Source organism: Podarcis liolepis (assembly GCF_965112155.1).
Source record: "Podarcis liolepis genome assembly, chromosome: Z".
Lineage (NCBI taxonomy): Eukaryota > Metazoa > Chordata > Lepidosauria > Squamata > Lacertidae > Podarcis > Podarcis liolepis.
The window spans coordinates 120090-144168 of NC_139570.1; the positions used below are offsets into that span (position 1 = coordinate 120090).

The 24079-nt window shown below is 46.5% G+C and overlaps 2 protein-coding genes across 9 annotated transcripts; one reads left to right on the plus strand and one right to left on the minus strand.

Moving 5' to 3' along the window:
- The first annotated feature begins 1421 nt into the window (after positions 1-1421).
- LOC310698834 (ribose-phosphate pyrophosphokinase 1) lies at positions 1422-8069 on the plus strand. Of its 3 annotated transcripts, none has more exons than XM_083486576.1 (7): positions 1422-2115; positions 3650-3833; positions 4530-4628; positions 5060-5184; positions 5609-5782; positions 6118-6277; positions 6977-8069. In XM_083486576.1, the coding sequence occupies exons 1-7, from the start codon at positions 1994-1996 to the stop codon at positions 7067-7069; spliced, it is 957 nt and encodes a 318-aa protein (XP_083342702.1). In that variant the 5' UTR covers positions 1422-1993; the 3' UTR covers positions 7070-8069. The 3 variants fall into 3 exon arrangements, 2 of the variants coding, with proteins under 2 accessions (XP_083342702.1, XP_083342703.1); XR_014521750.1 differs by having other exon boundaries at positions 1771-2115; positions 6075-6277; XM_083486577.1 differs by having other exon boundaries at positions 1798-2115; positions 3650-4033; positions 4382-4628.
- Positions 8070-12778: 4709 nt separating this feature from the next.
- Positions 12779-23701, minus strand: LOC310698838 (myelin proteolipid protein-like). Of its 6 annotated transcripts, XM_083486585.1 has the most exons (9): positions 23543-23701; positions 20394-20505; positions 17679-17765; positions 16294-16480; positions 15758-16013; positions 14603-14771; positions 13967-14040; positions 13775-13840; positions 12779-13492 (listed from the first exon to the last, which is right to left on the minus strand). In XM_083486585.1, the coding sequence occupies exons 2-9, from the start codon at positions 20395-20397 to the stop codon at positions 13421-13423; spliced, it is 915 nt and encodes a 304-aa protein (XP_083342711.1). In that variant the 5' UTR covers positions 20398-20505; positions 23543-23701; the 3' UTR covers positions 12779-13420. The 6 variants fall into 6 exon arrangements, with proteins under 6 accessions (XP_083342711.1, XP_083342713.1, XP_083342714.1 ...); XM_083486587.1 differs by lacking the exon at positions 17679-17765 and having other exon boundaries at positions 23543-23692; XM_083486588.1 differs by lacking the exon at positions 23543-23701 and having other exon boundaries at positions 15857-16013; positions 20394-21873.
- Between the last annotated feature and the right edge of the window lie 378 nt (positions 23702-24079).

Below are 24079 nucleotides of genomic sequence, written 5' to 3' on the forward strand. Positions count from 1 at the left end.
AGTTTGAATATCCCCCTCCCCATTTATAGAAAACAGATTTTTTAAAAACCTGGTTTCCCGCAGGCCTTCCCATCCCTGCCCAAGATCTCTGGGCGGTTTGGGAAAGCTTCCAAGAATTGCAGCCAGGAGTTTAGAGATGGGAAGATCTCAGGGGAAGATCTCAGGTTTAGAGATGGGAAGATCTCAGGTTTAGAGATGGGAAGATCTCAGGTTTAGAGATGGGAAGGCCTGGGGGGGGGGGACGGGAAAATTGGGTGGGAGGGGACAGGAGGAGCGGGTTATGGTGGGGTTTTTTAAGCCTTTGCCCCCTGGAAAAATGTGGGGGGAACCCAGCCCGATGGGCGTTGTATAACTAATAGCATTATTATTATTATTAGGGATAGGAGTTAGGGATAGGGATTGGATAGGGTTATTTATTATTATTATTAATATTCTATTGGGAGCCGCCCAGATGGGCAGTGTATACATACACAAATTGTGTGTGTGTCTCTGTGTGTGTATATATAAGGAAACCATAATTATAATCATTGTTGCTGGAAATGTAATCGGAAGGGAGGTTTTATGTTTTATAATGTTTTAGATATTCTCTTGGGAGCCGCCCAGAGTGGCTGGGGAAACCTGGCCAGAAGGGTGGGGATATAAGCAATCAATCAATCAATAAAATATTGATACCTGCTCATCTGGCCATGTTTCCCCAGCTACTCTGGGAGGCTCCAAACAGAATAATAATAATAATAATAATAACCCTATCCCTAATAAGAATAACAACAACCCTAACTCCTTTCCCTATCTCTAACCCTTATCCCTAACCCTAATAATAATCTCAAGTTTAGAGATGGGAAGGCCTGGAAAAAAACCTGGTTGTTTATTATTATTATTATTATTATTATTTAATAATAATAATAACAACAAGACTATCTCTAATTCCTATCCCTAATTCCTATCTCTAACCCTCATGCCTAACCCTAACAATTGTTATTATTATTATTATTATTAATAACTCAATTGGTTACAAAATGACAAGGCTCTATCCGATATTGCAAGTTCCTTTCGCTTCTTCTCACTTTCACTGGCGCTGCGCAGGGGTCTGCAGAAGAACTAAGGAATGTCAAGGGATCGCTATAGATTATTATAAATAAATAAATAAATAAATAAAAAAGGCTGGGAATTAAGGCGCTGGTGAGGTTTATTCCTCCGTTATTTTCCCGGAAAATAACTTTCCCATCCACGAAAGTCTCCCTAAGAAATGGAAGCTGTGCGCTTTGCAACTGACCGGTTGGATTGCTGCCTGCCTCGTTTACAGAGTCCGCAAGTGCGCCCACGGGCCCCTCGAAGCCGCGCAGGGCGGCAGCTTCCGCCCCTCGACTCTCGTCGACCAATCACGCGCCTCCTCCGGCAGAGCAAGCGCAAACTTGCACTGGATACTCCTGAACAGGCTCTCTGCACAGGGGTCCGTCGCCGGTGGGGGCGTGTCTCGCTCGCTGAAGAGGCGCGCGTTGCCTGGCGACCCATTGAGGAGACTCCGTTTCAAGGAGCCGTGTGCGCAGACGTGCTTTTTTAGCGGAGGGGCGTGTTTTGCCCTCTGCGCACCCGCCTCCCGGCCCTTTTCACCGCCTCTTTTCACCCTCGCGAAAGCGGGCCCGTCTCTGCTTCTGCGCAGGCGCGCCTCTCCAAAGTGGGCTTGTCTCAGCATTCACGCAAGCGCCCCCCGCTCGAGTGGGCGTGCCTTTGGCGAGCCGCGCCTGCGCGCCCCGCCCGAGATGATATAAAGGCCCGCTCCCAAGATGGCAGCGCAGTGCGGCTCCGTCGTCTGAGGCGGCGGGCGCGGCCTGCGCTCCCGGACGCGTTCCTCGGCCTGCTGGAGCGGCGCGAGGCGGCCGAGGGCGAGCGGCGAGCCGCCCGCGGCGGGCCTGTCCCCGGGGTGGAGGTGGGCGAGGCCTCGACGTCGCGCTCGGGCACGTCGTTCTCGCCGGCGGCTTCGCTGGCCAGCAGGATGCCCAACATCAAGCTCTTCAGCGGCTCCTCGCACCAGGACCTGTCGCAGAGGATCGCCGACCGGCTGGGCCTGGAGCTGGGCAAGGTGGTCACCAAGAAGTTCTCCAACCAGGAGACGTGGTAGGTTGTGCGCATGCTTGGCCGCCGCGGGGCAACCTGGGAAGGGTAGTTCCATGCTGGGTGCGAGGGACGTGATGGGTTTGGCGCATGCGCGGCCGCGGAGCAGGCTGGGAAGGGTAGATCTCCGAGACGAGCGAGCGAGCCATTGGGTCTGAGGGGAGTGCGCGGGGCAAGCTGGGAGCTGTAGTTCCTCCAGGCTGGATGTAATGCTGCGTCTCTAGGGGACTGGGTGCATGTCCGCAACTGTAGTTCTCCAAGCAGGAGATGGGGGGCAGCACTCTGGGAACTGTAGTTTTCCATGAAAGAAATGCGGAGCACTACTCAAGAGAACTGTAGTTTTCCATGACAGAGATGGGCATCACTGTGGGAACTGTAGTTTTCTGCAGGGTGGATTTGATTTAAAACAAATCGATTTAAATCCCTAGTCAGTAAGACTTGATTTAAATCATTTTTTAACAGAAAGACTCATTCTTGCTTATATAATCTTCCTATTGACAACCAGATGAAGTTTTCCATTTAGGAATGATACATTTTCAGAGTCGTTTTTACAGTTATATCAAAAATGACTGATTTGGTTCTACAGTGGTGCCTCGCAAGACGAAATTAATTCGTTCCGTGAGTTTTTTTGTCTAGCGAATTTTTTGTCTTGCGAAGCACGGTGTCGGAAAAGTTTTGGAAAAGCTTCAAAAATCGCCAAAAACCTCAAAAAAGGCTACCACACCGCGTTCTATGAGTTGCTCCTTGAAGTCAAGTCGCAACTGTATTAACGGTGTTAAGAAAAAGGAAACAAACTTGCAAAAAACGCAAGACGTTTTCGTCTTGCGAAGCAAGCCCATAGGGAAATTCGTCTTGCAAAGCAGCTCAAAAACCGCAAAACCCTTTCATCTAGCGAGTTTTTCGTCTTGCGAGGCATTCGTCTTGCGGGGCACCACTGTACTCTTAGAAATAAACTGACAGATAATTATGAAATTCTGGTGAGTTATATTAAGTTAACGGTTTCTATTTGGACAAATTGATTGATTGGAAGGAGAAAAATAATTGTTTCCTTAATAACAATCAAAACCATTTATTTCACTAAAACAATAACATGATAGTATATGGATCCATGTTTGTTAACTGATGTGATTTAACAATTTTTTTAAAAAAAGACTGTGTTTTAGCACACATGATAAACTTATTTCCTGATATTATGTTATTATTATTCCTAATCCCTAGCCCTAAGTCCTATTGTTACTTCTAACCCTTATCCTTAACTACCACCACCACAGCAACAATTATAGGCTACAACTGAACCCCTGAACCGGTTCCAAAATAACAGCCAAAATAATAAATCCTAATTTCCTGCCGAATAGCCTTTGGACTGGAATGTACTTTAAAAAGAAAATATTTAGAAAGCATTTTTTTTTTTAAAAAAAGCCAATTTAAATCAAAATCATCTAATTTGAATCGAAAATATCCCTTTTAAATGGAAAATATCCAATTTAAATCGGAAAAAAAATCTATTTAAATTGGGGGGGAAATGCAATCTCCGCAGTGTGGAGATCGGCGAGAGCGTGCGCGGCGAGGACGTCTACATTGTCCAGAGCGGCTGCGGCGAGATCAATGACCACCTGATGGAGCTGCTGATCATGATCAACGCCTGCAAGATTGCGTCGGCCAGCCGAGTGACAGCCGTCATTCCCTGCTTTCCCTACGCCCGGCAGGACAAGAAGGACAAGGTTTCCGGGGAGACGGGATTAATGACACACTTGGGAGGGGGTGAAGTTGCTGGGTTGACTGGACTGAGGGCAGCAATGCCCCGGTCTTGCTAGTTAGGCTGGGTTATAGGTGGAATGAATTGGAGACCTGCCTGCTAGGCATTCTGGGAAGTGGAGTCTTTCGAGCTAGGCATGCTGGGAGTTGGAGTCTGGCTAGCTAGGCTGGATTATAGCTGGGACCCTGGGAGTTGTAGGCCAGCCAGCGAGGCATGATGGGAGTCGGAGCCTTGGTAGCTAGCCTACTTGGGATGCTGCCTGCTAAGCAGGATGGGAATTGGAGTCCTGCCTGCTAGGTATGATGGGCAAGGAGTCTTGCTAGCTAGGCTAGGTTATAGGTGGGATCCTGGCTGCTAGGCAGGATGGGAGTTGTAGGCCGGCTGGCAAGGCATCATAGGAGTTGTAGGAAAGCCGCCCAGGCCTGATTGTAGCTGGGATCCTGGCTGCTAGGCAGGACGGGGAGTGGAGTCTTTTGAGCTAGGCATTTTGGGAGTTGGAGTCTGGTTAGCTAGGCCTGATTGCAGTTGTGATCCTAGCTGCTGGGCAGGATGGGAGTTGGAGTCTTGCTAGCTACACTGGGTTATGGGTGGGAACCTGCCTGCTAAGCAGGATGGGAGTTGTAGCACAGCACCCGATTCAGCGGCCCCCTTTCCATTGCAGAGCCGGGCACCTATCTCCGCAAAGCTCGTCGCCAACATGCTCTCGGTGGCCGGCGCTGACCACATCATCACCATGGACCTGCATGCCTCTCAGATCCAGGTGGGGCCCCCAGGGCTGATCCTGTCCAGCCTGCATGGCCACGTGTGAACTTTCTGAATATTTTGACTAGTCAACACTTACGTTAATAATGTTGTTTTAAATTTTAATATGTTGTGAAATATTTGAGCGCTTTTTTTGGAGGGAAAAAGCGAGGCTTATATTCAGGTCAATATGGTACCATATTGGCCTGAATATAAGCCACCCTTTAACTTTTCACGGTCGGAATTTGGGGGGTGAGTCTTATATTCCAGCCACTACAGTATTATTACGTTGACCATGTTATTATGGTCTGCTTTTTATGCCATTTTCCAACTGCTTTTATCAGGTTAATAATAATGATGATGATTGGGAACCACCCAGAGTTGCTGGGGAAACTCAGCCAGACAGATGGGGTTATAAATATATTCTTCTGCTTCTGCTTCCTGGCCCAGGGTTTCTTTGACATCCCCGTCGACAACCTGTATGCCGAGCCGGCTGTTCTGAAGTGGATCAAGGAGAACATCGCCGAGTGGAAGAACTGCACTATCGTCTCGCCAGACGCCGGGGGGGCCAAAAGGTGACCCCAGAATTTCCAAAAATTTCTCACAGGTCCCTTCCAGCTCTACCATTCGGGGATTCTGCGTTGAGATTCCTGACTTACTGGACTGGATGACCCCCCCCCCCCGGGACCCTCCCAGCTGCTCCATCCTTTTAATCTCCCATTCTACTACTAGTAGTAGTAGTAGTAATAACAACAACAACAACAACAATTTATTCCTTATACCCTGCTCTTCCTCTGCTCGTCAATATTTGTAGGATGCCAGCAAGGTTGAACCTATCTGTAAAAAAGGGATTTTATTATTCCAAAAAGGAAACCTCCTTCTGCTTGTCCATATTAAGAGGATGCCAGCAAGGCTGAACCTTTTCATAAAAAGGGATTTTAATAATAAAAAAAAGGATTTTAAATCAAGACATCTCAACCTAGAATCTCCTTCTCCCAGGGTGACATCAATCGCTGACCGCCTAAACGTCGACTTTGCCCTCATCCACAAGGAGCGCAAGAAGGCTAGCGAGGTCGACCGCATGGTCCTGGTGGGCGACGTCAAAGACCGGGCAGCAATCTTGGTGGATGACATGGCCGACACCTGCGGGACAATCTGCCACGCCGCGGACAAGTGAGTCTGATTTAAGTGGGGGGAAATCCGATTTAAATTTTTAAAAATCTGATTTAAAATTTTAAAAATCCAATTTAAGTGGGGGGAAGTCCAATTAAATTTTTAAAAAATCCAATTTAAATTTTAACAATCTGATTTAAATTTTTTAAAACCCAATTTAAATTTTAACAATCTGAGTTAAAAAATCTGATTTAAATGTTTGAAAACAATCAGATTTAAATTTAAAAAATCTGATTATTATTGTTATTATTATTTTAAAAAACCATTGATTTTTACCCACCCTGCTTGGAAGGCAACCCCTGTGGTCATCCAGCCCAACCCGCTTTCCCCCGCAGGCTCCTCTCGGCGGGTGCCACCCGGGTCTACGCCATCCTGACGCACGGCATCTTCTCCGGCCCGGCCATCTCCCGGATTAACGGTGCAGGGTTTGAGGCCGTCGTTGTCACTAACACCATCCCGCAGGAGGAGAAGATGAAGCACTGCCCCAAAATCCAGGTAGGGGGGGATTATTATTGTTATTGTTATTATCTCTCTGGCACGTTTCTGATCATTCTCATACCTTCCATCAACATCCTCAGTTGTTGTTATTATTGTTGTTATCATCATCATCTCTGGCAACTTTCTGATCATTCTCACACCTTCCATTGTCATTATTTATTATTAGTATTGTTATTGTTATTATCTCTGTGACACGTTTCTGATGGTTCTCACACCTTCCATCGTCATCTATTATTAATAAGATTAATATTATTATCATTTTATTATCATCTCTCTAGCACGTTTCTGATCATTCTCACACCTTCCACTGTCATTATTTATTATTATTATTATTATTATTTTATTATTATTATTTATTATTATCTCTATGGCCTGTCCCAGATTATTTGGCCCCTTCCTCGCTCCACCTCGCCGCATGGCATTTCTATTCTTTGTCTATCGTTTTGTTGTTTTATTGTGATGGCAGAGGGCTGGCACAAATCAAGATTCAGTCATACACAGCTTGATTGGCAGGTGAAGATTGATTGATTGATTCATTCATTCATTCATTCATTCAAAGCTTGACTGGCAGGTGAAGATTTATTCATTCATTCATCTTGTTTTATTGCTATGGCCAAGGGCTGACGCAAATACTAATTCATTCATATAACTCCTGGTGCCCAGTTAACCCTGCCTCTCCCTCTCTTCCCCCTCTAGGTGATTGACATTTCCATGATCCTGGCTGAAGCTATCCGCCGCACCCACAACGGCGAGTCCGTCTCCTACCTGTTCAGCCACGTCCCGCTATAGTTCCCGACCCTGACGCACAAATTCCCTTTGGGGGAAAACAGTCCTCTGTGCATGTACAGAGTGCTGAGTTGGCTTTATCCCACGATTCCCCCTTTTTCAGTTTGGGGCGCTGGTGGATGGGAATTCTAGCGCGGGTCTAATTTGGGGCTCATTCTATCCACTCGTTTCTCTGGTCCTTTCACTTCCCGAAATCCTTTGAATTGGGGGTGCCTGGCGGCCGGAATTTAAAACACAATTTAAAATGGGGTATTTATTGTTCATATCCGATGAGGCAATCCAATTACTTTGTTTCAGCGCTACAATTCCCTGCCCCTTGATTTGGGGTTTTAAAGCTATCACTCCCAGCCCCAAATCCCATTCGTTCCCTTCTTTTCTCGTACCCCATGCTAGTTTCCTCCCCCAGAAAAAAACAATTTTTGGGGGGAATCGGGGTGCCTGGTGTTGGTGCTAGAATTCCCTCAGGCGCCCAGTGGTGCCACAACTCTCCTAAACCCCATTCATTTCGTTATGTCTCCTATCGCCCCCCAAAAAAACTTAATTTTGAGCTCGGATGCAGGTGCCCGGTGGCACTACAACTCCCCTAAACCCCATTCAAAAATACACTTAATTTTGAGCTTGGATTCCCTGTCTTCGCGTCTATTCATTTCATCCGATCTCAACTTTCGATTCCCATTATTCCCCCCCCCCAAAAAAATAACCCCAATTTTTTCAGATTCTGGTCTCAGATCCCGGGTGGCAGTATGGGAATTCTAGCGTGCTTTAAATAAAAAAAATATTAACCTGCGGGTTAATATAGGATGTGTCCTGTTCATTTCAGAGGGGGGAATTGCTGCTACAGTTCTCCCCACTCAGAAAAAATCCTGTTTATTTCAACCCTTCGCCCTCGGGCGCCCAGTTGGGAATTATAGACTCCTGAAGCTCCTGTTCCCCACCTCCAGTTCCAGGTTCAACTCCTGATGATGGACGAATGAATAATAAACTCTTATTTAAAAGCCCCAAATCTCCTCTATTGCTTCATTTTCAGGGGGTGGGGGTGGATCGCAGCTTGGCATGCTGCGAGTTGTAGTTTCTTCCTCTTCTACGATTTACTTGAGATAGGGAAGCTCTTTATATTTGATGAGTGGTGCGTCTTATAGAGCAAAAAATACGGTATTTGGAATGAAGGTTGATTTCATGAGGAATATTTTAAAACACACAGAGAGAAACAGAGACAGACAGATGGATCATAATACGTATATAAAAATATAAATATGGATATATACCGTATTTTTCGCTCTATAAGACGCACCAGACCACAAGACGCACCTAGTTTTTGGAGGAGGAAAACAAGAAAAAAAATATTCTGAATCTCAGAAGCCAGAACAGCAAGAGGGATCGTTGCGCAGTGAAAGTAGCAATCCCTCTTGCTGTTCTGGCTTCTGTTATAGCTGCGCAGCCTGCATTCGCTCCATAAGACGCACACACATTCCCCTTACTTTTTAGGAGGGAAAAAATGAGTCTTATAGAGCAAAAAATACAGCATATCTATATTATATAAGCTATCATATATATATATATATATATATATATATGTTTTCGTAGATTTTCACGGGTACAGGAATGCAGGTTTTGGTGTCCTCGGGTGTCTTCCCGTGTAAAAGTTGGGGTGTCTAGGCGACGTTTCGACGAGGTCTCACTCGTCATCTTCAGGCTGGTGCTTTCGGCTTCTTGTTACTGGAACAGAGCGGGATCTCAGTGTTTGAGTTCCTATAAATACTGTAGAGGGGTGTGGTGTATTGCCTCAAAAGTTCTGGGCAGAGGGGAAGTTCCCAGGCTAGTGTTCTTTTCTTCTTTTGTTCCTTAATTACTTGAGGGATATCTTGAGTGATTACTTGAGTGATATTCTGAGTACCACTTAGGTGGGTCATTGGGTGTGGATTAGTTGCTAAAGCCTTCGTGTCTTGACCTCTTGAATTTGTGAAGAGTTTTTCTGGGAAGATGGCTGTACTGCACTTAGTTGTGCTTTGGCTTGGCTTCGTGTATAGGGGCGAGCTGTGGTTTTGTGCCCTGTGCCAGCCAGATCTGTGTAGGGATTGCAGGGGGGTGCAGCATCCGGAGGTGCCACTATGGTTTGGTTACTGGATGGTGTCTGTAATTTATCTGTGGAGAGGGTCTGGGTTTGGGTCTGGTGTGGTTGATTGGTGGTGGCGTTCTGTGTGCCTCTGGATCTGGTGTCGGTTTTTGTGGGGAGGGCTAATTTCCAGATGTCTGGCAGGCGGGACGTGTCGTCACGCTTGTTCATGTTGTGAGGGTGTTTCTCTATCTCGATGGCTTCCATGATTATTCTCTTGTGGTGATGTTCCATGTTAAAGAGCAATTTGGAATCTGCAAAATTAATTTCGTGTCCTGTTTCTTTCATGTGTTGGAAAAGAGAGGAAGATTTTTCTTCTTTTTTGACGGCATTCTTGTGTTCTGCGATACGTGCATTTATTCGTCTGTTTGTTTGTCCAATGTACGTGGCTGGGCAGACTTTGCAGGGTATTTCATAGACCCCTTGGTTTTCCAACTGGATTTTATCTTTGGGGTTTCTGAGGATATTGGCTATTTTTTGGTTGGTGCAAAAGGCTGTATTGATATTGTGTTTATGGAGGATTTTGCTAATTTTATCTGTAGTGCCCTTGATATAAGGAAGGAGGGCCATGCCATTGTTTTCTTCTGTGTCTTGGTTTTTGGGGGGTGTTTCTTTTTGGATAAGCTTCGTAACCCTGTTTTGCTGGTATCCATTGGCGATTAACACATTTGAGAGATTCTGTAACTCAGTTGTCAAGTGGTCTTTGTCAGTCAGGCGTTTGGTTCTGGAGATGAGGGTCTTGGCTACGGAGTTTATTTGTGCAGGGTGGTGGTGTGATTGAGCATGTAAGTAGCGGTTGGTGTGTGTTTTTTTCCGGTAGATAGTGTGTCCTAGGGAGCCATCAGGTTTTTTGTAGATTAGGACGTCAAGGAAGGGAAGCTGGTTGTTGGCTTCTATTTCCATAGTGAATTGTATTTTGGGGTGTAGGCTGTTGAGATGTGTGAGGAAGCTATCTAGTTTTTCTTTCCCGTGTGGCCAAATTACAAAGGTGTCGTCAACATATCTGAGCCAAAGTTTGGGTTTGTGTTCAGAACACAAACCCAAACTTTGGCTCAGATATGTTGACGACACCTTTGTAATTTGGCCACACGGGAAAGAAAAACTAGATAGCTTCCTCACACATCTCAACAGCCTACACCCCAAAATACAATTCACTATGGAAATAGAAGCCAACAACCAGCTTCCCTTCCTTGACGTCCTAATCTACAAAAAACCTGATGGCTCCCTAGGACACACTATCTACCGGAAAAAAACACACACCAACCGCTACTTACATGCTCAATCACACCACCACCCTGCACAAATAAACTCCGTAGCCAAGACCCTCATCTCCAGAACCAAACGCCTGACTGACAAAGACCACTTGACAACTGAGTTACAGAATCTCTCAAATGTGTTAATCGCCAATGGATACCAGCAAAACAGGGTTACGAAGCTTATCCAAAAAGAAACACCCCCCAAAAACCAAGACACAGAAGAAAACAATGGCATGGCCCTCCTTCCTTATATCAAGGGCACTACAGATAAAATTAGCAAAATCCTCCATAAACACAATATCAATACAGCCTTTTGCACCAACCAAAAAATAGCCAATATCCTCAGAAACCCCAAAGATAAAATCCAGTTGGAAAACCAAGGGGTCTATGAAATACCCTGCAAAGTCTGCCCAGCCACGTACATTGGACAAACAAACAGACGAATAAATGCACGTATCGCAGAACACAAGAATGCCGTCAAAAAAGAAGAAAAATCTTCCTCTCTTTTCCAACACATGAAAGAAACAGGACACGAAATTAATTTTGCAGATTCCAAATTGCTCTTTAACATGGAACATCACCACAAGAGAATAATCATGGAAGCCATCGAGATAGAGAAACACCCTCACAACATGAACAAGCGTGACGACACGTCCCGCCTGCCAGACATCTGGAAATTAGCCCTCCCCACAAAAACCGACACCAGATCCAGAGGCACACAGAACGCCACCACCAATCAACCACACCAGACCCAAACCCAGACCCTCTCCACAGATAAATTACAGACACCATCCAGTAACCAAACCATAGTGGCACCTCCGGATGCTGCACCCCCCTGCAATCCCTACACAGATCTGGCTGGCACAGGGCACAAAACCACAGCTCGCCCCTATACACGAAGCCAAGCCAAAGCACAACTAAGTGCAGTACAGCCATCTTCCCAGAAAAACTCTTCACAAATTCAAGAGGTCAAGACACGAAGGCTTTAGCAACTAATCCACACCCAATGACCCACCTAAGTGGTACTCAGAATATCACTCAAGTAATCACTCAAGATATCCCTCAAGTAATTAAGGAACAAAAGAAGAAAAGAACACTAGCCTGGGAACTTCCCCTCTGCCCAGAACTTTTGAGGCAATACACCACACCCCTCTACAGTATTTATAGGAACTCAAACACTGAGATCCCGCTCTGTTCCAGTAACAAGAAGCCGAAAGCACCAGCCTGAAGATGACGAGTGAGACCTCGTCGAAACGTCGCCTAGACACCCCAACTTTTACACGGGAAGACACCCGAGGACACCAAAACCTGCATATATATATATATATATATATATATATACACACACACACACACACACACAGTGGTCCCTCTGGTTACGAACTTAATTCGTTCTGAAGGTCCATTCTTAACCTGAAACTGTTCTTAACCTGAGATACCACTTTAGTTAATGGGGCCTCCCGCTGCTGCTGCGCGATTTCTGTTCTCATCCTGAAGCAAAGTTCTTAACCTGAGGTACTGTTTCTGGGTTAGCAGAGTCTGTAACCTGAAGTGTATGTAACCTGAAGTACCACTGTGTGTGTATGTATACATATATATGTGCATATTCACCGTATTTTTCGCTCCATAAGATGCATCTGACCATAAGACGCACCCAGTTTTTAGAGGGGGAATGCAAGGAAAAAAATACTCTTTAAAGGGAGCGCTGAGCAGAGCCTGTAAGCATCCCAGGCTCTGCTCAGCACTCCCTTTCACGAGTCGTGTGGAGCGTGTGTGCGGCGCTTGCAGGCTTTTCCCCTAGGAAAAGCAGGCTGCCCTTCTCCCTCCTCGGCGAAAAGCCCCCAAGAGGTCTTTAAAGGGAGCGCGGCTCTTGTGGGCTTTTCCAGGAGGTGGGGGAAGGGACTGAGGCGCTAAGCCAGAAGCTAGAACAGCAAGAGGGAGCGCTGCGCAGCGCTCCCTTTCGGTGTTCTGGCTTCTGGGGTAGCCGTGCAGCCTGCATTCACTCCATAAGACACACACACATTTCCCCTTTTTAGGAGGGAAAAAGTGTGTCTTATAGAGCGAAAAATACGGTATATCAGTATGATTTTCCTCCCTTTATTTCGAACCAAGGAAACCAGAATTGTAATATCCTTGTTGCCGGAAATGTAATCATTGCATTTTCTTTGTTGCGTTTGACGGATTGTTGGATTGGTACCGTATTGGCCTGAATATAAGCCACGCTTTTAACTTTTTCCGGTCAGAATTTTGGGGGAAAAGGGAGGCTTTTATTTAAGGCAATATGATAGTTTCGTCCCATTTCCCCACTGAAACAAAGTGAAGCATTAAAAAACCGACAAGCTCTTCTCGTGGAATTCACCCTTTGTTTTTATTTCAATATTATCCTTCGTTATTTGTCCTTCGTTATTTATTTTCGACATTATCCTTCGTTATCTCAGCTTTCCGCACGCCGTGTTAAGAACAGTCGGTTTTCACATATATATATACGTGTATGTTTTTATTAGCCTCTTACAAAAAAATGGTGTCATCCCATTGAATGATTTCCCGCCGTTTGGAGCATAAAACTGCAATTATTTTTTTTCCAAAAAAAGGACTTTCTTTTGGGGATCTTCAAGGGGCTGGAGTGATTTTTCCTCCGAAAAGCAGGACTAACAGGTTGGAAGACCTCCTCTCTCTCGCTCCGACATCGGGTTCCTGCGCCGACGAAATCCCCGGACTGGGAATAATCCCATTTTTGGGTCCGGCTGGGTCGAGTGAGATCATTGAATCATGGTTGCTTTTGAAAAGGGACCCCGGGGTCATCTAGTCCAACCCCGGCAAATGGGGATGAGCCGATTGGCTGGCGGGCAGTTAGAGCAGGAGGTCGGCAGCCGCCTGGTTAGAGCCTCGCGGTTAGAAGACCAGTCCAGGGTGCAAATAATACCGATTGTTATTATTATTATGAAGAGTGAGGGAGGGAGTCTCTCGGCCTGGGCGGGTGCCAGGTTAGAATTTTGTTCCCCGGCCCATCAGCCTCAGGACGGCGAAGTTGTAGGTGGCCGCAATGATGAATGTCACCTACAGTGAAAGGGGAACAGAAGCAGAATTGCTAAATCCCATTCCTCCTGGTTCCCCTGATATCTCAGCAGTTTTGAAGACCATCAACCATGGTCTGCTGCCCATTCCTCCTGGTTTCCCTGGCAGCTCGGCAGGTCTCCTCCCAGGACCATCAGAAGGAGTCAGCAGCTGAGTCCTGCTGATTTCCCATGGTTCTGCTGGAGACCTCCATCCCATCCATTGCCCCATGTGTGGTTCAAACCCTCCACCCAGAGATGAAGAGTTGTGGGAAGCTGTCCTTACCAGAGCTACCAAGGTGATTGCCGCTCCCACGAAGGCCGCGATGAACAGGTGGAACGTCATCTGGAACTGTAGGATGAGGAGAAGAGGGAGGAGGAGGAGGAGAATGGGTCACCCATTGAAGGAACTCAACGTAGAAACAGAATGGTAGAAAGGAACATGAAAGTCCTCTAGTCTTGACCACTGAGAACTCACCTCGGATGTCTTGCAGATGGAGAGAAGGCTCTGGCCACACACTCTTCCCGGGGAGGCATTCCACGGCAGGACACCTGTGGTGGGGCACCAAAACACAGAACAGTTGAGAGCTGAAGGGCCACCTCACCCCACCTCCTTGGCCCCTCTTGAAATGTGAAGATGGAGGCCCACCAAGACCCTGAGAACATCCTCCCAGATCCTGATAACAAGTTGGTGGTCTACAAAGACCCTGAGCCCACCATCAGGGTCCATAGGATTCTCCCTAAAGGCAGGACCTGACCTCCCCCCCCCCTTTGAAAATCCCTTGGGTTGACTCATGTGACGTTGGAGGACCACAAAGCCTCCTGAGTTCCTTCTCCAAGGTCCTGATGGCAAGCTGCTGGTCTACCAAGACTCCAAGATCCTTCCTGACCTTCATCCCTCTGGAAATTCATTGGGTGAGACTCGTGGGAAGATGGGGCTCCCCCAGGACCTTGAGATTCTCTCAGGTCCTGCTACCAACTTGGTGTTCCAACAAGACCTCAAGAACCTTCTCCATGTCCTATTCCACCAGGACCTTGAGAACCTTCTTCCTGGGAGACCCCTCATGAAATTCTTCCTCCCCAAGGTGGCCCAGGAAACTAGGTTCTTCCTCACCATACATCCGGGCGTCTGTGCAGAGGTTCCCGATGCCGGCGGCCGTCTTGGTGGGGTTGGCAATGGAATTACAGGTGGTCCAGGCCGTGAAGTAGACATAGACAGGGACGGCCGAGCAGGCCAGGACCAGGAGCCAGAGGACGGTCAGGACATAGGTGATGCCCACGAACTGAAAGGAGGGAGAAGAAACGAGAGTCAGTGATTCGCCAGGAGCTTCCAGAGGACGGGGCATGAGACTGGAGACCTTTGGGACCTGAGGAACTCCCAGCCACTTGGACCTTTCCTCCAGATATTCCCACGAGGGGTGGGCAGATGATCCATTAAAATCCTGTTTTCAGGGGCGGCTTATATTTGGGTAATTCTCAGGTGAAGATGGAGATCTCCTATTCCATCTCCTAAAATGGAAATAGAGACCTATTCTATCCCCTAAAATGAAAACAGAAACCTCTTCCATCCTACAAATATTTATCTGATTAAAACAGGGATCTCCTATTCCATCACCCAAATATTTTATCTAATGAAATAGGGATCTTCTATTCCGTCCCACAAATTCCCACAAATCCATCCATCTATTCCGTCCCACAAGTATTAATCTGATTAAAATACAGACCGCCTATTCTGTCCCATAAAATGAAAATAGCGACCTCTTCTTCCACCCCTCATAAGTCAAATCTGGGTCTGGGAAAGCAGGAATATTCGGACGGCCCGGGATTGGGGGGGGGGGCTCCATAGGCACAGCAGGTGGTTTTCTGATGGCACCATGTGTCACAAGTGCGAGTCCCTTGGTGCCAGGAGTGTCCTTCCGGGATGGAGGCCCAAAGGCAGGAAGGGGTTAAAAGTGCCCTGTTGGATTCCTTAGACGTGGAATTTCCTCCTTTTTGGCCAAGGACCTTGGAACTAGTAAGTAAAGCCATTCCCAATTACTGCACCTAGAATCAAGCGGAGGAAGGTTTCCATTTTGGAAGGATAAAATCCTTTCTTTACAGAAAGGATCAGCCTTGCTGCCTCCTCTTAATATGGACAACCAGAGGAAGGAAGGACAAGACTTATTCAATATATCCTGGTCATACTCTCCGTAACGCCCCCCACCGTCAGCAGTCTCATGCCCCGGGTTCGAACGGCAGCAGCGCTGGGTGCGAAAGAGGAGAAGATCACCTTATCAGGATGGCCCAGCCATTTTCCCACACAGTGACACACCAGCTCCCAGGAGCGGCCGGGCCGGTGTCCTCGGGGCCCCCTCCCCTTGTGGCCTACCGTGGCGCCCAGGCCCTTGCCGCAGACAGTGGCCCGGTAGTCGCCGAAGACCTGCCGGACAGCGCCAGTGGTGTAGAAGCCTTCAGCCAGCAGGAGGGCACCAAAGAGGAAGAAGAAGCCGGCCACCCCATAGATGGCGTACTGGAAATCGTGGATCCTGTGGGGGAGAAAAGAGAGGGGGGCCATCGGTACAGTGGGGGCACCCCGAGGGTCATCCAGTCTGACCCCCCACCAGAGCTAGGAGGGATATACGGTTGAAAAAGGACTGCAGAACATTATTCTGATAGAAGATGGATTGTGTGGTCGCGGTTTAACTTGATGTGGACATGCAGTGAAAAACGGATTGCAGAATATGAATGGGAGAATGTATCGGTAAACGAACAGGGGAACGGACGAGGGAACGAAGGCGAAGAAAAGGAACATCGGGAGGTGCTTACACATCGACCAGGTACTCGTAATCCTGGTAGTTTTTGGAGAAGTAGGTCTCAATCAAGTGCTCGGTGCCGGTCAGGGCTTCGTGGCCACAGCCGCAGAAGAGCGCCACCCCCAGGAAGCACAGGGCCGTGGCCACCAGCGAGGCGAAGGGCGCCCCCACCAGGCAGCGGGCACAGCACTCTAACAGACCTGTAAGGGGGCGGGAAGAAGGAAGGAGAGAAGGATAGAAACCTATTGAGGAAGAGTTGCCCAACCCCTATCCCTATCGCTATCATCCAGTCCAGCTAGGCAGGAATCTCGGCGTCGAATTACCAGCGGTGCCAGTGCCACATTTATGTCTAAGCTCAACAAGCTGTAGTTTGGCGCCCCCCTCTCTTGGGGGTCCTCCAAAAAATTCAAAGGTGGGGGAAACCTGGATGTACATTTCCAAAAGAGAAGATAAAAAAACAAATAAAACCGACATACAGCAACCGTGTTTTGTGATGTGTAGGCTCCTATGATGTAAGTCATAGGCCCCGCCTGCTCCCTTGCTTCTCAAACTATCACTGCTTTGCTCATTTCTATATATAGGGTGCCGACATTCTGTATGGACTGGTTGTCTGGCAACATGTGCAAATGGCTTGAGATACCTATGAGTTCCATCAATTACCATATAGCATTTATTCAACACAAAAAAACAGTAGCAATTTGTTGTGGACAAAGGACAGCTGGACATATAAAGGGCCCTGTTACCTTCAGGAGCTGAGGGCTGCATCAAACCTCAATCCCCTGAAACGCATTCGCTGGACCTTGGAATTGGTAAGGAAAGTCTTTTCGACTTGCTTCGCAGCAGGGTGGATTTGATTTGAAATCAAATCAATTTCAGTCACGATTTAAATCACAATTTAAATCACTAGTCAGTAAGACTTGATTGAAATCCTTTTTTTACAGGAAGGGTTCAGCCTTTCTGGCATCCTCTGAATATTGACCAGAGGAAGGTTTCCTTTTGGGCATCATAAATTCATTTTTACACGTCCATCAAAAATGACTGATTTGGTTCTATTATTAGAAATACATAGACCGATAATGATGAAATTCTGGTGAGGTTTAAGAAATTTTATTGGGACCACTTTTCTGTTGCATTTGATTGTTAGGAGAAAAACCATCATAACAATTTAAACCATTTATTTCACTAAAACAATAACATGATAGCATATGTATCCACATTAACTGATGTGGTTAAACGATATTATTATTATTATTATTATTATTATTATTATTATTATTATTATTATTTATTATTATTATTCAGTCCCACCCCTGAAAGGCGGGAATCTCAACGTGGCCTCGCATCAGAGGGCAACCGATGCTAGGCAGGCTCTGGGTTTCTCAGGCTTCAGATGGCTACCTGGAGAACCGGCTCGGGGAACTGGATCCGGGTTCGAGTTCTGCGGAGCCGTGGTTGGTTGGGGTTCAGGCCCGCCGCTAACATTATCTACATTGTGAAAAATACAAGGGTCAGCAGGACGGGCAGGCCTCCCTGCGGCTCCTTCCTCTCCCATAATAATAATAATAATAATAATAATAATAATAATAATAATAATAATAAAGTTGTTATTTATACCCCACCCATCTGGCTGGGTTTCCTGGAATGCTGAGACCCCCCCGCCCCGAGGGTCGTTGAATCGGCAGGAATTTCAAAATAGGAGCAGAAATCTGGATTTGACCCCGACGGTCAATTGGTCCAATGTTCTGCTTTATCTCTGCTGGGAACAAGCAGCTCTGAGATGCCAGTAACAGTGTCAGGTTTGGATTCGAACTCTCAGCTCATCCTCAATTGTCCATTGTCCTTGGGACAATGGAGCCTCGATCTGTCCATCCCACATTGCCCCCCATCCCACCCCAGGGATGGTGAGGAATGGTTCAGTTGGAGTCCTGGGAAGAGGGCCTCGGGTTCAAATCCCGGAGACCTACCTGGCCGGGTGAAAATAGGGACCTCCCCAATTCTATCCCCCCAATCTTTTGCTGGTGAAAAGACAGACCTCCCGTTCTATCCTCTAAAATGAAAATAGAGAACTATTCCATCTCCTAAAATGGAAATAGAGACATCCTATTCCATCCCCTAAAATCAATATTTTTTTAAATGATTTATTGGTTTTAAAACTGTATAAGAGAAATAATCAAGAAATGTAAAAGACAAGATAGAATTTTTTAAAAAATCCTACATTTCTGAATGGATACTTTTGTACATTAATTAACGTGACCTTCGATCTTCCCATTATGTTCCCAGATTAGGTTCTTTAAATATGCACAACTTTATTTCCTCTCCTTTTATTTCACGTTATATCAAACCTTATTTGATAAGGTTCTCCTTTTTACAAACAGCTCAGTCGAAACCTGATATTTTGAACATGTTCTTTTACGCAGACTCTATATATTTCCCATTCTCTGGTAAATTTTTTGTCTGTCACCTTGCTGATAGTCTCGCTAGTTCAACATTCTCTCTTAATTTATTTAATTTTATTTATTTATTTATTTAGTTAGTTAGTTAGTTAGTTAGTTGGTTGGTTTATTTGTTTAATTGGTTTTGCTAGCCTGATTTGATTGTGATATCCTCTCCCTTCCCACCTTTTGCGATTAAAATCTTGGCAGCAACTCTCCATAAAAACTTTCTTAAACTTTTTAAAATTTCTGCCAGGAATTATGGGAAACAAAATTCCCTAAAATGAAAATATGGAATAAGAGGTCTCTATTTTCATTTTAGGGGATTCTCACCAGATAAATATTCAGGGAATAGAATTGGGGGTCTTTATTTTCATCCTGCCAGGAAGGTTTTGAGGATCTGAACTGGGGCCCTCTTCCCAGGACTCTAACTGGACCATTCCTCGCCTCTTCATCTGGGGGTGGGGATGGATGGAGGGGATGTGGGACGAAGCAGAGCGCAGAGATTAAAAGGCTCCTATTGTCCCGAAGACAATGGACAATGAGGGATGGGCTGTAAGTTTGAAACAATGCTCTCCTTCATGCTGCCTCCCAGAGAGTGGTCCCGGCTGGTACAGAAAACACCAGAACTGAAAGGGATCCCGGCGGTCATCCAGTCTGACCCGGGAATCTCAGGGCAGTTTGGTGAAAAGAAACGTGGGTCGTTAGGATTTTCGGGGGCCCATTAATGGACAGCTTTATTTCACAGGAGCATTGTTTTTTACTCTGTATATATGGCATAGATGGGAAGGCCAGGGATAAAACCAGGAAAATTGGAAATAAAATCCAGTTTGATAGTTTTAATATTCCACACTCTTTTTTCCCTTCAGTTTTTTAGGGGGGAAGTGGCTTTGGGGAGAAAAGGGGAAAAAACGGGTTCCCCCCAATTTTCCGGTTTCCCCCCAGGCGTGGGTGAATCTCAGGGTCCCTTTGACTGCCAAGCCGATCTCCTGGGTCCCATTCCCTCTGGCTGGCTACAGCTCCACCTCTCTGGCTGTGTAGCAGTTGGTGTCCTGGGTTCGAACCCCTCCCTTCTCAGCCGAGAGACCTACCTGGCCAGGTCGCTGTGAAAGGAAGGTGAGGAGCTGGAGGGATCTAGCCCACCTACCCAATATTTCTCTTTTGAGAATACAGACCTCCAATTCTACCCCCTAAAATGAAATTTTATTTTCTATACCCCAAATATTCCCCTTATTCTATCCCCCAAATATTTCTCTGGTGAAAACGGGGGAGGGAGGTCCTTTTCTTCCATCTCTCCAACATTTCTTTTGTGAAAATGTGGACCTGCTATTCTATCCCCTAAAATGAAAATAGAGACCCCAATTCTGTCCCCCAAATATTTCTCCAGTGAAAATACAGATCTCCTATTCCATCTCCTAAAATGAAAATACAGACCTCCTCTTCTACCCCCTAAAATTAAGATACAGACCCCCTTCTTCCAGCCCCCAATATGTCTCTGGTGAAAATAGGGAGGTCCTCTTTCCCACCCCAGAAACACATCACTTTTCAGAGGTCTCGGGACAAGTGGGACAGTCCGGGGTGAGATCAGAACCCGGGACGGCTTCCCAAATCCCTGAGATCCGCCATGGCCAAATTAATGGGTGATGGAGATACTGATAAATTTTCCCCTGGTCCAACTCACCCATCGCCTTGGGGTTCAGGTGGAGTGCAACTGGTCTCTTCTTCAGCTAGGACAACCCGGTCTTCTTCTCCTCCTCCTCACTTTGCTGGATTTCTCTCTGCCCCCTCAGATCCTCCAAAGAAAAAGGGATCTGTTGTGTAGAGCCATGCCCCTTAAAGGAGAAGCCGGCCCTGTCTCCTCCTGCTCCTTCTCCTCCCTATTAACTCTGAGATGGACAAGATCTGCTTGATGGAAAGTCCTAAGATCTGTGGGAGCTTCCAGCTTTGGTGGAAAGTTCTGAGCTCAGGCTAGAGGACCCGTGGCTCATGGTCTCTGTGGACCACCAACTTTTGCTAGCAGGGCAAAGGAGAAGGATCTCAGGGTCTTGGTAGACTCCTCCCCCCATCTTCACCTGAGTCCAACCCAAAGATTTCAAAAGGAACAAAGGTCAGGTTCTGCCTTTATGGAGAATTAGGTGGACCAATAGAAGAATGGTGGACCTCAGGGTCTTGGTGGACCACCAGATGGCCACCAGGATATGGGAGAAGGTTCTCAGGGGCTTGGTGGAGCTCCGTCTTCACATGAGTACAACTCAATGGATTTTAAGAGGGACAAAGGCCAGCTCCTGCATTTAGGGAGGATCACATGGATTCTGAGGGTGGACTCAGGGTCTCGGTGGACCACCTACTTGCTAGCAGGGCAAAGAGGAAGGTTCTCAGGGTCTTGGTGGTCCTCCATCTTCACCTGAGTCCAACCCAATGGGTTTCAAGAGGGACTAAGGTGAGGTTCTGGAGAATCAAGTGGAGCAACAGAAGGGTGGTTGACATCTGGGTCTGGGTCTTGGTGGGCTGCCAGCCTCACATCAATCTCACCAATTGAATTTCAAGAAGGAGGAAGGTCAGGGTCTGCACTGAGGTAGGAGTTACCAGATCTAAGATAGGGAACATCTGGTTTTCTAGAAAAACAGTGAAGAATCTGCCCTGCTCACCACAATTTCATTGTGATCGGTCGATGTCTTCCTAAGAGCAGAAGTAATTAAGTTACTATTCCAGAAATGACTTTCCCAGATTGGTCAATAGGAAGGTGATGCCAGCATGGCCGAGTATTTGCGTAATGAAAAAAAGGATTTGTCAATAGGAAGGTGATTGGAAACTGGGATGGCTTCTTTAAATCAGAGACTTCTCCAGCAAATATGGATACCTGAAGGGATCTCGCCTATCTCAGAGGAAAATAGGACTTCTATCCGGGCCAATAAGGTATATTCTTCTATTGGAGAACCGCCTTGACCAAAGGAGTCATGGGCTTTGAAGACACTTGAACTCGGTACGTGAGGAAGAAACGGGCAAAGAGGAAGGAACCTTCACTGGGAAACTCCATTGTGGAAGGAGGTGCGGATCCAGAATTGGCCTCCACAGTCCCTTACGGAATCACCATTAAAGGGAGGAGGAGGAGAAGAAGAAGAAGATTCTATTCTTCTATATCCTATCCTTCCACCCTCCCCAGTTTGGCCCAGTTCCCCCAGCAGGTGCCGCGAGCGATGCCTTTGGCCCTCTATGGCCTCCTTCAGGATTCGGGGGCCGCCTGGCAGGGCCGGCGCGGAGAGGAGCTGGCTGGCGGAGCTGCCCAGGGGGGGAAACAAGACCCTCTTTGTCTATTCCCAACAATGGAGAATGGAGAACATCCGAACAATGAGGACCATAGATCCTCCAGCAGGAGGGCAGAGAGGTCTTTGTCCCTTGGCAAAGAAGGAGAGGCATTGTGGGGAGAAGGAAGGGACCCCTGAGGGTAATCCAGACCAACCCCACTTCCAATGCTGCAAGGCGACAGTTCCTTCCCCCTCAGCCTCACTGGCATCCCCTATTTTAGAATGTATTTTTCTTTTTACGTGTTTCATTATGTATTTTTTATTTTTTATATATTTCATTTTATTTTTTGTGTATTTTATCATGCATTTATTTGATTCCATGTTTGAGAATGTATTATCATTTTTACGTCTTTTATTGACTGACACCAGGACATGAACCCAGGGTGGGAATCTCAGGAATGTCAACATTGAAGCATGGAGCTGGAAGGTACACCCAGGGTCATCCAGACCAACCCCCCTTCCGACACTGATTTCTTCCCCCTTTTACACACAAACGTTCAGCCTTGCTGGTATCCCCTTCATCTTGACCAACCTGGAAGACATAAACTGATAATGATGAAATGAGGGTGAGCAAGACAGGTTTGATTTAAACCCCATTGATTTAAATCCCCCTCTTTTTTGCAGAAGGATTCAGCCTTGCAATTATAATAATCATTAGAATTTATATACCCGGAGGTCTCAGGGCAGCTCACAAATCAATGCTTCATTTGTGACCTTCTCATCAGCTGAATTTTAAATGAATTTCATATTTTTGTTGGGGGGGGGGATAAAAAGCAAGAATGCGGAGTTGTGTGCAGTCTGGACTTGTTAGGACCCCCAAGGGTCATCCAGTCTGACCCCCTGCAAGGCATTTTTTTTTAGAAAAATATTTTATAGATAGAATTGGGTGTGGCCATCTTTCAGCAGGAGTTCTATGATTCTCAAGTAGAAATACTAAAAATTAAAAAATAGGTTGTTACATGCCAACCCTTAAAAAATAAAATTAAAAAAATGTTAAAATATATATTAAAAAATAAATTAAGAAATTATGAGCATATGAGGTTTAGCATCTTTAAAAAAACTTACTTAAAACATAGTGCATTGTGAATACAGGGATAAAATGGGGTTTGCGTCTGCTACCCTAATGCTAAACATACTGGGAGTGGGGGGGACACTATTTTGTTGCAGAAAATGACAACAGATTTGAAATGTAAACGACCTAAATTTTTCTCCTAGGAGAAAAACACTATTCTGTTTAAAAGAGCGCTTTTGCCCTCGTCAAACATGGCGCCGCCGCCTTCACTCCCCCCTTTTCGCAATCACTTCTGTCCTCTTTTCCTTTCGTTGCCCCCGCGCTTTAATGGACCTCCGCCTGCCCTCGTCAAAGATGGCCGGGCCGGCTTCGCTCATCCGCTACTACGACTCCTTTTGCCCTCACTTCCTCCCTCGCCTGCCAGAGTCTTTTTACCAGAGATGATAGGAGGCGAGGGCGACCATGAGCATGTGCAGAAGGCCCTGCCCAGGGGAAGCCCCTTCAGCCACTTACCCCAAAGTCCTTCTGCACCCCGCCCTTCTTCCCTCCAAAGGTCCTCCTTTTGGGGGAAGGAGCCTCCATGGCCCAGCGCAGTCGACCTTGGGACCTGCGCTCTGCACGCGCCAGAGGCTTCCCTGAAAAGGCTTCAGCTGGAAGACTGGATCGTATCAACAAGTTGCAGGGATCCCATGGGTCAGTCATACTTAGGATAGCATTTTATCCTCTTGTCAATTGTGCCGTTTTCAATGGAAGAAGAAGAAGAAGAGGAAGATTTTTTTTTGCGAATCTAAGTTTGGCCTCATGGAGTGGCAGTACAGTATTTCAATAGGAGTAGAAAAAGGAGAGTAGCCCTATTTTTTTTTTAAAGAAAGAAAAAAAGCACAAATAATAATAGTTCAACCCGCTGCACCGCACTATCCACGGACCGTCTGCCACTGATATTTATCGGCTTCTAGGATAAATGTCTCGCCTGTCCCTCGGGGTTATTTCCAACTCTCCCATTCTATCCTCTCCTTCCTTGAGCTGGAAATTTGCTAAGAGATTTTCGAT